This window comes from Adelges cooleyi, unplaced genomic scaffold (genome assembly GCF_023614345.1).
Source record: "Adelges cooleyi isolate 19-005CV unplaced genomic scaffold, UGA_ACOO_1.1 ACOO_flye_CR_arks_rails_tigmint_CR_PRNA_651, whole genome shotgun sequence".
NCBI lineage: Eukaryota > Metazoa > Arthropoda > Insecta > Hemiptera > Adelgidae > Adelges > Adelges cooleyi.
The window spans coordinates 14,338,686-14,352,018 of NW_026096352.1; the positions used below are offsets into that span (position 1 = coordinate 14,338,686).

The 13,333-nt window shown below is 31.5% G+C and overlaps 1 protein-coding gene across 1 annotated transcript in view; it reads right to left on the reverse strand.

Annotated features, from left to right (window-relative positions):
* LOC126844803 (zinc finger protein ush) overlaps positions 1-11,071 on the reverse strand; it is a 70,092-nt gene extending 59,021 nt beyond the window's left edge. Inside the window, exon 1 of the mRNA XM_050583220.1 lies at positions 10,639-11,071. Within this exon, the coding sequence (XP_050439177.1) occupies positions 10,639-10,678 (40 nt within the window). The 5' untranslated portion in view covers positions 10,679-11,071. The remainder of the gene's footprint in view (positions 1-10,638) is intronic.
* Between the last annotated feature and the right edge of the window lie 2,262 nt (positions 11,072-13,333).

Sequence of the window (13,333 nt, forward strand, 5' to 3'; positions counted from 1 at the left end):
GTGGTATAGGTTGTTCGATTCTAATCTGGCAGATGTACAATCTCGGTTGTATTTGGCTTGTTTGTATAAATACGGTAGGCAAGTGGTGAAGTTGAGGAGGTCGGGAGCATAACAATAATAATGCATGCATTTGTGTTCACTAGAGGGAATCAACACGATAAAATATGTAAAAACCGTAACATACTAAAAATAAGTTAATTGGATGTCGAATCTTAAATTCGGGACTTATATTTAGTATTTTTTGTATTCCCCCCCCCCCTAACAACCTAACCTAACCTGGGAGAGAACTGTTTGCATACTACTTCTTCCCAATGTTTTTTTTTGTGTTTAAAGTTTTCATTATAAGCGCATCGAAAACATTACACAGGTTTAAAGACAATCGAATCCCTATTGATATGTTATGTGCACCGATTTAACTTACATACAGACCACAGGGTGAACTGAACTCTCTAAAACTACCCTTGGAAAAAAAAAATATTAATCTCGAACAATAAAATAATATAATAAAATATTTTTATAGTTTAATATACAATTTAATTTAACTAAAATTGTTTTTTTTTTTAGCTAAAACAATTATTTCATTGACAAAACTACTCCGCCATCCATGTAATTCTATAATAGTAAGCATAAGGTGTAAAAAAAAAATTGGTTCTTATATCATAACATCATTATGATTTATCATTGGGCTCATCACCACAATTAAAAAAAAAAACTGAAGTTGAATAATTCTAATTGGACCGAGATATGATCATGAGAACGATACATATTCTGTTCGGGAAAATTACAGTAATTGTTATTTTACATCATGTTCATCAAACGCAGACCGCAATACACATACAGACAACAATATTTTGACATAAAACATGATATAATCTTAACCTACCGTTCATACATGTTGACACAATCATTAAGAACATTAATTACGATTTCTTACGACCAGTCCTCATATACTTAATGGGTGTTACCTTGAGCATTTGATTATAATAGCAGTATCTGGCTTTCTCACATGCGTTTACGAGGAGCATATGGTACAAAAATGTATACTCTTAACGTGTCGGATAATAAGAGTATAGTTTGCTCAATTTAATTATTTGAGATAAATGTCCCAATTGAAACCGTGTCGTTTGGCGTCACACTTGTTTCGAGACGAGTACAATAATCGCACTTACAATTATTATTATTATGTTATATGGTGTCGATTGGTTTTTGAAGTACTTCGGTAAAGAAGGGCGGTAGGTGGTTGAGGGGGAGGGGGAAACAATTTTACATGGTACATTGTCGTGTGATCGTATACGATTTTCAAACGGTTAATGTAAGTCGGATTGTAACACCGTCTGACAACATCCAACACAGCTATCGAAATCCGTTTTTAATTACACAAAAGTAGGTAGGCATAGCTCTGCTCATCATCGCATCGATTTGCTAATATGCTAGGCCTCTGACAAAAATATTAACACGGGTAAAATACTTATCGCACAAAAACAAAGCGGCCATCTTCTCGTTTGTTTATCAGTAGAGTATTTTGTATGTATACGTTATAATTTTGAGTTGTGTATAGATATCATTTATTATGATTATAGCGGTCGGGTTTACAACATGGCCGCCACGTTTTGTGATCACATTGAAACTGGCCTTTCTGATTTCATATATTTTTATTGTGCGCCAATACCAACACCACTTACCACGCACTGATATAATGTCAGTGCATTTTATTTTATAAATAATAATATTTTCAATTGTGATACAATATCAAGACCCGACCAAGGCACTTTACTATAAATGCCGGATTCGGAAGGCGCCGTGGATAATGGACTGGCGCTAAAGAAAACCTATACTCATAATCAATTTGGTTACAATATTGTGTGATTGTAACATGTCTCTGGGCATTTAAATTCGCAAACGGATCGCGCACGGACGATAATTATTTGTATAATATTATATTGAACTAATACAATATATTTTATATTGTTAAAACATATAAGACGCTACACTGTATTGTATTACAAATAAACAACAGGCCACGAGACCTTAATAGTTATTAATTCGGTTTTTTCCAGGGAGATGCCCAACGATCGGTTGAGGGAAGCGGTGGGGTAGGGAGTGGACGGGAGATGAGGTCGTGATAAATCGATATTGATAAAATAATAATAATAATAACTTTGGATATTGGTGTGGACAAGAAAGTAATGTATACACATATAATGTGTGTATATAAATATATAACCGAGGAACGCCTAATGGTCACGTTGTGCGTCCGTCTTGTCCATCCGTGACCCTAGAAAACGAAAAAAAAAGCAGAAACGATTTGTGTTTTCTTTGCCTTTTAAGTGTGTAGGTACATATATTTTTATCCACTGGAATCGATGACGTAATTACTTAAATATTTCAATAAACTGACAATATTGTGTTATTAGTGCAGTGTCGCGCTCGCCACCACATGTCGACGTGTGCCCAATAATAATAATAATAATGAAAACTAATTAATATACTTAAAATACATAGATACCATTATAAGAGCAAAAGGGAATAATAACAAAGGGTAATAATGGCCACTTTGGCCAGTTGCAGCGTATCTTATTTTTTTTTTTTTGACAAAAGTCCTTATTGAGGTAAGTCTAACGAAAAATGTATAACTCAAAAAGAACTAATAAAAAAGTGGTTATCGACAAGTATTAAATTTCATGAAATCAATTTGAACTTCAAAATTAGGTACACAAAATATTTAGACTGCATAATATACATTTTATAAAAAACAACTCTTAAAAATTTGATTTAGACTTACTTAACTATTCAAACTATTTTTTAATAATTTAACGTAGGTAATAAAGATTTTCTATGAAACGTATGTATAGTTTTTTTTTTTAATTTTAGACTGTTTTACAAGACCGCCGTGAAGTGTCAGTTCGGTTAGAAATTGATTACCACAATTGCAAATAATATACAATTTTTTTTTGAAATAAGTCTTATGACAACAAGAATTCAACGAAGTTTCCCAGGCGAAGTAAACGTGTAACTACAACACCTTACACCTTCAATGTAAAATACTCCAATTAGTGCACAATTATAATGATATAAAATTTAATAAATTTTGAATTATTTATTATGCGTATTGAATGTGGAATTTTTAACCATATTGATAACAAACGCTTGGCCGTTTTTATTGTTACATTATTTTAATAAAAAACAAATTGAATAATAAATAATCATTTATAGATTAATTAATAATTAATAAATAAATTGTAACCACAAAGCGCTTGTTGGTAATTAATATGGTTCGAGAACAACCACTTAATGGGTATTTATAATAATTATTATTCATTATACTAATTAGTATTGGTTTTTAATTTTTTTTTTTTTGCGCACACAATACTGCAATCGTTTTGTTATATGAGCTAATCGCACGATTACAATGTAGTATTAATATTTACTCGACTTTAATTACATGTATACTGAATTGTTTTTAAATGTGATACCTACAAATATGATCTAAGAATAAAGATATTATAAGGAAACACCACAACACTCTGCGTGCACTATCTGCTTAACCGGTTAAAGCGCACTTATCCCGCAATCGAGTTTTTTTCTTAACAGATGACTTATCGTGACTCTTGAATAGATTAAGTATGGTTTACAAGTTTACTACTTCTTTCCCTCGAAACATAATATACCTACACACACAATACATTAATATAAAGCATACCAGAACTAACACTAATGAAAATAACCAAAGATGAAGTTTTCCCCTTAAAATATTCTTTGGGTAGACAAACAAATGTATAATTAAAAAATTAAGTATTATAGTGGGAAGGGGCATCGTGTACGATGAACGAATATCTATGAAAGGCGTAGAAAATTAAAAATATTGTACCTACCTATAAACGGTATTTTATATGTCTAAAATTTGTATAAAACGCCTACAGACCGATTAGTGATGTGCTTTGATGAATACCCAAAAATATTATGTACATATTTATCTACTAAAATTTAGGTTTTGGTTGGTAATTTTACAAATTAAATTCATTTATATGTTAAAGTACGCGTAGCGAAAACCAAAAACTGATTGTCTTGTTTTGATTTTAATTATATTTATATACATACAAGTACTAAGCTTTTTTGTTTATGCGATTTTGTAAGCTCTTTTTATTTCACACAGAACAATATGACAGAATATGCAATTGAAAGTAAACAAGAAGTTAAAGACTAAACAGACAGCTTAGACATTCTTCTTTATTGAATCAAACAGATTTGTTCAGGTAATACATAATATTTTTAAATAAAAATTTCAGAGTGCACCCATACATGACAAAATTTTAAAACTAAGTTTTTAAATTAAAAACGATTTACCTAATTAATGTTACCCAACATTTTTTATTAGGATATATTTTGCCCAACGCTAAAGCCGACGGCTCAGTTTAACATGTAACTCAGTTGCAGCTGATAAGATTACATTTATACATAGGTAATAAATACATATATAATTATATTTTCAGCTGTCGGACGATTCCCATAAGGTTAGATCGGATCATATGATTGATATACGTTTACAATATTCGAAAACTTAACCATTATCGGTGATGTTTATCGAGCCGATGTATACATTATATATATATTTTTTTTTCTTTCCATAAGTACACTTTTAACATATTTTTCCAATTAACGAAGTACATCGAACGCGCCATATCCGAATGTTCTATTAACCGTAACCGATCTTAATTCGGGTCTACTACTCTTAATAGTATATAATATTATAATATAATATACATATATGTAAATAAGAAATTCGTAGAAGTCGTTCTTATCTTTGTTCTAAATTTATTTACAACAAACACATACAAGCGAGCACGAGTGCAGACTAATATTAATGTGTACAGGTACTATATGGTCACAATGTAAAAATAATTGCGTTCAAACTTCAACGCAACGTTAATAAAAAAAAAAAAATAAGCTCTTAACTTGCATGCCAGCCAGCCATTGTGATGATTACATTTCACACCGTCGTGATAGCTACACATATCACTTCAATGTAAAGTATTATCTGAGAAATGAATATAATATAAATGTTATGATATGTGTATGTAACACAATAATATTGATTATTGTATTTAAGACAAACTACCGAAAGATAAATGTGTAATACAACATCTTGCAGCATACTTATTGTATAAACTGTTCGTGTGCAACGTTTTCGCACACAAACAAGTAGTCAGACAATGTTTACAGTTTAGACTAATGATAATATGCATGATAAACTAATATGGTAGCAATCGTACAATGTGTGAAGTTTGCACTATGTTCTGCTGCGTCTGATTTTGTACTTCTGCATTTTTTACAAGGTGAAAATGTCTAATGGATCTAAAAAAAAACCATTGTATATTTTGGTAAAAAAAAAAACGATTGACCGCTAAAGGTGAAAATATAGATGTATATTTACACCTATTTCCCAGGACTATAAAGAGTTTTTTTTTTAAACAAAAATTGGCTCGAGAAAAAAGGTTTTGCAAAAATCCGAATTTCCGACTACTTAGCATTTGTCGCTATTTGCCGAGCCAGGGCGATAAATGATATCATTATCTTTTTGAAAAATTATACGATAATAATCTAATGGCGAAGGGCAATTTTAATTTGATTAAAATACATATTTTGTTAAACAAACTACGATAAAAAGAAGCCGGATAGAAATTTAATACTGGTTAGGTAATCAGTGTATGTATTTTATACTTGTTTTGTTATATTCATAGACCTAGCAAAAAAGAAATCCTTGTTAATTACAAATAATCTCGTTTAATCGTTGGACGTTTCTGATAACCATTTGTAACTAAAAACAAATAACACTAGATATACACCTCTACCTCACCAGCCGATGGATCTTTAAGAGGACATAACCCCTATTTATTAAGGAGTTAGGTACCTATAGCCAATTTTTTGCAAAATCTTAGGCGGAAACTTTAACTGTGATGTACCATTATTAGTTCAGTAATCAGAACTCTTTTTAGGCGGTTAATTTATTTTTCGGACTATCACAGCATATTTACATGTTCACTCAAAACAGAAAAAAGCACCATTCAAAGCGATTTTAGAGATAAAACGTCAATTCATATATAATGATGAATGCAAGAATATATTTTTTTAAACTTTTTTAAATACTTGTATCTTTTTTTTTAGTGGTATACTATTAAAGGTTAAATCACCGACGAGACGTTTGTCCTCAAAACGTTAAGAACTAGAAAAGTCATATTATTACGGTTTCCTCGTTTAGGGCACACCGTTTTGGTTTTTTTATTTTATTTTAAATATGGCGGTAAATCAAAAATGGTACCAAGTTGGCAACTGTTAGACAAACTGTGAGAATAAAGTTGGCAACTGTGACCGAATAATAATTAGTCGCTCTCGGCCGGCAACGGAGATACGTTTTTATCGGACCGGAAAGGGACGTGCGGGGGCGGCGGCGGCGAGATTTATCCGCAGAGATTATAATAATTATTAAAAGAGGGTGGCGGTGGTGTAGTACGTGGGGCAGAGATAACGATGGACACGGAAAAGGAACGGGGGGTGGGGGAACCACACAACCCGGAGCCGATGTCTATCTATATATATATATATATATATATATATATATATTATATGTATAGTAATATGGCCGCGTTCGGTAACAACGGGTAAGATTTTTAGATGGGATCGCGGGCCGGGGGAGTGTCGTCCAATAATGTTATCAGCCGAGGATAATATTGTGAACGCGCCGCGTCCCCATCGAGGCTAATCTCCACGGATCATCTGGGTAGTCTAAACCGAGATGATAGAGCACGGACTATCGCACAGACATCACATCAAGGGCACAACAGACAACAGATCTATACCTCTACACGTTTTACCAGTCTGCAGCAGCCCGGCGCGTATATACACTATATAATATAATATAGTTTATTATATTATTACTATGTATACAATGCGCGATAGACATTATTTACTCGCCATGCCGAAAACAAAAAAATTTAGTTTGCGGTTTAAAAAAAAGTATAATATTATAAAAATGTTTTAGGTGTAAACGCTGGTTTCGGATTAGGTGATTTTTTTTTTTTATTAAGTCAAAACGCAATCTAAATGATGTTTTCCATTTAATTTGCCCTATTAAAAACGGGATGATGTTTCATAATGTTACAATAACCGCAGACATTTGACGCACTCAATTCGTCGCCAACGACTCTGAATGCAAATAACACAAGAATAATTCATTGAAAACCGGTTGATGGACAGTCATTATTTTCATTACAATAGTTACACCCTCTAAAACCACACTTCAAACCTAATATTTTTACCCAGAACAGTAGAAACAATTTTTTATTATAAATAATTTAACAAACTTATCGTTTGAAACATTGGTAGCTAAAATAATATTGTTTTTTTTAGAAAATTTGCTGTAAAGTAAAATTGTATTATCCCCGTACTTAATACCACTGAATATAAATTGTACAACCTATACAGTAAATATAATATAATGAATTATGATTTTTTAACTGTCCAATTTTGTTAGTAGTTGGTGCAATTTCAACTTTTGGAAACATACAGAAAACAATATTTTCACACGTTGGTTTTCGTTACCATCTTCATAATAGCTGCATTTTAATGAATTGTTTAAATTGTGTAATGTGTGTATTGATAATGTAAAAAAATTGTATTTTTAATTAAGATTTTGACAAAATTTGCCTATACAGAACCACTTTATAAATAGAAATGTAGTAAATAAAAAGATTATTAAAGAGTAAAATATTGAAAGATTAATAGTAGTATTATTTTTTTATCACCAAGCCAATATTATAGTGCTTTAAAAAATAAATTTCAAGAGAACAAATACACATCTTGAACTGTATTTAAATTAGGGAAGGGACCACAAAAATGCACACAAACACCGTTATTGTAGTATTATAAAAGTCTTATTGATACAATTGTGTATTCTTTTTTTAAATTTTTGTGTCTTAACTTAATACAACTTTTTAACTGTGCCGATTTTATCATGTCAGCCTATGGGTCACAATTCGAACTCAAAAAGGCCAAAAGGTGAAACATTACCATATTTTTTTTTTAAATCGTGACGCTATACATTTTTGAATAATAGTCGAATTATTTGCAATTTAAAAAAATTTACCATATTTAGTTCGTTATTAATTACCTAATTTTAATCTAAGTCTTCGGCAAAAACATCTTGTTAAAAAATGTAATACATTTCAACATGATTTTACTTGTTCTATCATTAAAACAATATTTTTAGTCCCGGGTAGAAAGGGCTTAAGTCAATTTTTCACAAAACAATTTTTTTTCGTAGATTTAAAACTTGATTTTTGCTGATTTTTTTGGTTCAATTGGCCTAAGTCAGTGACTCATATTACTATACTCATATTATTGAAGAAATAGATAGGGCATATTTGGAGTTTTTCAATTTTAAGTTTGGTAGAAAGGGCATAATATTTTGTATCACTTTATTGGACATGTATAAAAGGCTTAATATGACTTAATCATCTTGTAGCGTGATTATCATGTCGATAAATAGCATAAGTCAAGAATTAAACTGTGTATTTCTAAATCATTATTAGTAATATCAAAAGTACTCATAATAAATAATAATAATAATAATAATAATGATGATAATGATAATAATTATTACAAACTGTACAAAATAGTATAGGTATTTTCATATAGTCTATTTATCAGATAACTTTAATTCTGCTCTCAAAATATTATATGATGTACTATTGAGTAAATTATTCTACAGTAAACATTAATTTGTTATTAAACACCTATTAGATAACACAATGAGTTCATTTTTAGGAAAGGTAATTAATGTATTCTAAGTTTTGATAAAAATAACATAAGTCAGAATTTATTTGATCAAAAAGGCTTGTCGTAAAAAAAAGACATAAGTCAGAAAAAATGAAATCCAAATGGCGTAACTACAGTTAAGTCTATAAATAATTGTAAATTCAAGAATTTTAAGTCACAAATGTACTTAGAATTTGATTAATATACATACATAATTTCTATAATATTCGTGGTTGTAATACTAAAACGTGTAGGAATTTTTAAACTTTCAAACGGCTGTCTTGAAAAGTTGATTAAATTGACATAAGCCCGGGACCAAAGATATATAGGTAGAAGATGCGATGTTCAACATCCCCGAACCCTAGTTATGTAACTTTTTTTTTCTTCAAAAATTTGCAAAAAGCAAAGAAACACAAATTATTTTTTGTTGTACTTATTCACCTATTATTATTATTTTTATTATTTAAGCGCAAACGTTTATATTTAACGCGGTTGTCCACCCAAAAATGTCAAATAAAAAATAATAAAAACATAGGAATGGATTTTTGAAATAATTCTAAGCTGTTTATTATTCTGTCCGATATGGATATAAAAAAAAGCAGTCGTAAATAAAGAGTCATTTCGAATTCACCTTAAGAACGTTTTAATGCCAAAGAAGAAGAGCTCACGAAACCTACATATAATATAATAATATTATTATTGTTGCCTTCGCCATATTCGCCTTATCTGGGCAACGATCGACAGATAGCAATCCAACGGTCGCTTGCCCGGACTGAGCATAATAATAAAATACACAACAATAATAATTATAATGATAATATTAAAGCAAAAATACGAAAACAAGATTTCGTTTAAAAAAAATATATTATATGTTCGACGACGATGAAATTAGATTGAACGGATGTCAAAAAATTAAAAAACCGACGACGACCGTTTTAAAAAATATTATGATTAACTTCGCTAAAATCGTTTTAAATTATAATACATCAGCCATGAAAATATACACCTGATAGTAATATCAGTTTAATAGATCAACAAATTAAAATTGCCCCGCATTAATTACATTAAATAATGACACTTATTAATGTTGTTATCGTAGGCGTTATCTGTGACAGGAAGGGGAGGAAAAAAAGGGATAAAACTTTAATAGAGGCCAAATTTATTATTTGTCCCCTTTCCCCGGCACTTAGTCATTAATTAAGAAGCCAAATTTTAATCATTTTTATCAAGTTCCCAATTTTTTAACGTTAAAACGTTATCATAATATGATTTCATGCTTGGTATTTATAATATGTTTTTTTGTTTAGAACCAAAGTAAATTGATTTTATCGGACTCGTCTTACTCTACTTCAAACTTTGACCATGGATTTTGTACACGAATTTAACTGTTTTTTTTTTTTTTTAATGTTGTGTAGATATTATTATCTATTATCTAAACTTTTAAACATTTTTACTTATTTGAGTATGTAACGGTTTCACGATTGTAAGATTATAATATTAGACTATATAATTGGACTTAAACGTTAGCCTTTAGAGTTTAGATACTATTCGGAACGCGCCTTGTACCCAAAAAGCTCAAATCTCGCTGATAACAAATGGCGCGTTATCAGAGCCTTGATGAAATAATTTGAACAATTTAACGGTTGTCGTGAGCATGTTTTACGGACAAAAGGACATGCTGGTTGACGTTTAAAGGTGCGTTAAATTTGTATTTTTATTGTTTTATTGTTTAGTTACAAACTAAACAGCGGCGGCACTACAAGATGTAATTATTGGAGAAAAACAAAAAACCGTATAGGCGCAATTTTTATAATAATATTCACTCACGTTTCAACGGTTTCGGGTTGCTCTGCTTCCTCCTGGACATTTCTGACAATCGTCAACAGTGTTCCGAGTCAACGTCAACAAAGACAGACGGCCGGCATGGTTTTTATTTTAAATTTATTTTCACTATTCCAAAAAAGGATTTTTAGCGGGAAATTGTTTTACCGGCGCACCACCTCGTCCGACCGGCTGCTTCGAAGTGGACAGTTTTACACGTTAAATCAACCTCGGTAGGCCGTAAGTACGCGAAAGGTACTATTATAATTCAACTGGCATCAAATAAAAAACTACTAAAACTACCAAGTCTGACAAACAAACAACAGTTAATAACCTGGCTGTGGCGCGCACACACACGTTTGTGTTAGTGCACGGTGCGATGGCTGACGCTCGACGATGTGGACGACGAACCGCACCAGTCGGACGCGGCAATGCGACTGTAGACCGTAGACCGTAGTGGGCAGCGGCGGCTGGCGGCTGGCGGCCGAGACGGCGGACAACGATAGTAGTTGATATGCGGGCCGTCGCCGCCGTTATCAGCAAACGAGCCCACATGATATTACCTATTATTATAATTTATAATTATTACCCGTTTATACTTAAAATAAAAAAACCCAAGCTAGTACAGTGGGCATAGTGGGGTCACAGGTCTACAGGAATTATATTACAACAGCTGAAAGTGATAACATCACTTTAAACGCTTTGATGCGAATTTGTCGGTAGTATGCGTATAAACCACACACATAGCACGCTAAACTAACTGACTACGGTCAAAGTGTAATTTTTCCATATATTTTTGTGTTTTTCCTTAAAAAAAAAAAATGTTTTGACTACAAATTTTTCTAGGAAATTGTAAATGTTCTGGCCCCGTGGCCATTCTAGATCTACCTTTGGTCTAATTTTCATACCTAAACCCCAAAAGAAATACCACCCCTTCTAGGAGTCCAAAGGGTGTACGATGATTGTTTAGGTCGTCAACGTTTGTCGGTAGTACCTACCTACTATGTTTTAAGAATATTCTTTAAAAATTTGAAACTAATTGGACTATTTTGAAAAAAGATATTATGGAGCGCAGTAATTTTAAGTTGTGTTTTTCTCGATTTTGAAGGGGAAGGGATGAATTTTTTAAATTTTTAGTTTTATAAGTACCTTGGAGGTACGATTTCTGATCTTAAGAGCCGCTACACGAAGAAATCGGTTCAGTGGCTTAAAAGATATCGTGAGTACAGACACGAAAATATATAAAAAATAGGCTCACCGGGATATCCAAAACCCTTGGTAGGAATTTTCTACATTTATAATTAATACTCGGTGCCCCATTAAACTATATTGCCACCCCTTGGCAATAAAAATTTTATTATTTTTGTAATTTTTGTTTTCAACAATAGACTCAAATAAATATGTTCGTGTGGGGTGCAATGATGTAACATTGCATTTAAAGCAAATATTTTAATTATCATTCTTCATTAATAAAAATAAATATTATAAAAAAAAAACCATTTATAAAAAATAAGAATACATAAAAAGCCTTTTTTTTTCTCAAAGGACGCTACCTACCCGTAATCAGTAATGTATCCGCAAAAAATGGTTTGTATCATCATTGCTGTATTATTAAGTATAATATATACACGATAGTTCAAACTCTAAGTTAAGATTTTGTAAAAAATTGCCTATATTTTACTCCTTAAAAATGGGCGGAGGTGGCGTCCTCTTTCATATCCTACTTAAATATTTTTTTTTCTCCTCTGTTGGTTCTTAAAAAATTGCCACCCCCAAGCACCATCATCAAAATTGCCACTCAGTGCAATTCAGGGAGAGTCGGTCTCGCGTGCTTTCAAGTAGCTTTGTCACCTTTTTATATATTATTATCCTGGTAACAATAATTTAGCCTATCCGCCTATGCAGTGATCTAATGTATTTCTAATTTAATATAAAATATTGTAGCATAAATTAAAAGCTTGTGGCGCAAATATGAGGAGAGGAGGGCTTAGCCCTTCCAAAAAAAAGTTATTTTCCCCTTAAATTCAGAATTATTGATGTAGAAGTTGTAATTTCATTATAACACAAAGGAAAATAAGAAATGTATGATTATTGTTTTGCGCCATGTAACATTTCCCCACCTACCGAAATATCCTAAAGCTCCTCCTACAGTTTAATAATTATTTAAAAATAAAGTATTTATTATTTTCAAAATTTAGAATTTTTATGTTTAATTTAAATACCTACCTAATTGTTCAGTTGTGTATTTTGTGTTTTCTGTTCTTTTGTTATGTGATTAAATTATGTCAGCATACCTACATCCTCTTCCTCTGTGATTACACCACCACTTCAAAACATTTTTAATTACAATGCAATTGTTTTTTTTATTGCATAAACATGAAATATATTATAGAATTGTAGGATTCGCACACTTTGTTGAGGTACTGAAAATAAAATTCTATTAAATTAAACACAATTGGGTTGGTAATAACATTTGAAATGTTGTGAACTTGAAAAAAATAAGAAATCAAATTAGGAGGGAGTGGTGTGAGGGCTGAAACCCTCAAGGCTGTGAAAGGAATTTTTTAGTCACCCCTCCCCTTTTTTTCTGAAAAATAACTCCTAGCACAAATGAAGATGAAGACGATTTTACTGCAGAACGTTTGGAAACATGTTGAAAGCAACAAAAAAGCTAATGAGGATTTCTTTAACGTGATGATTT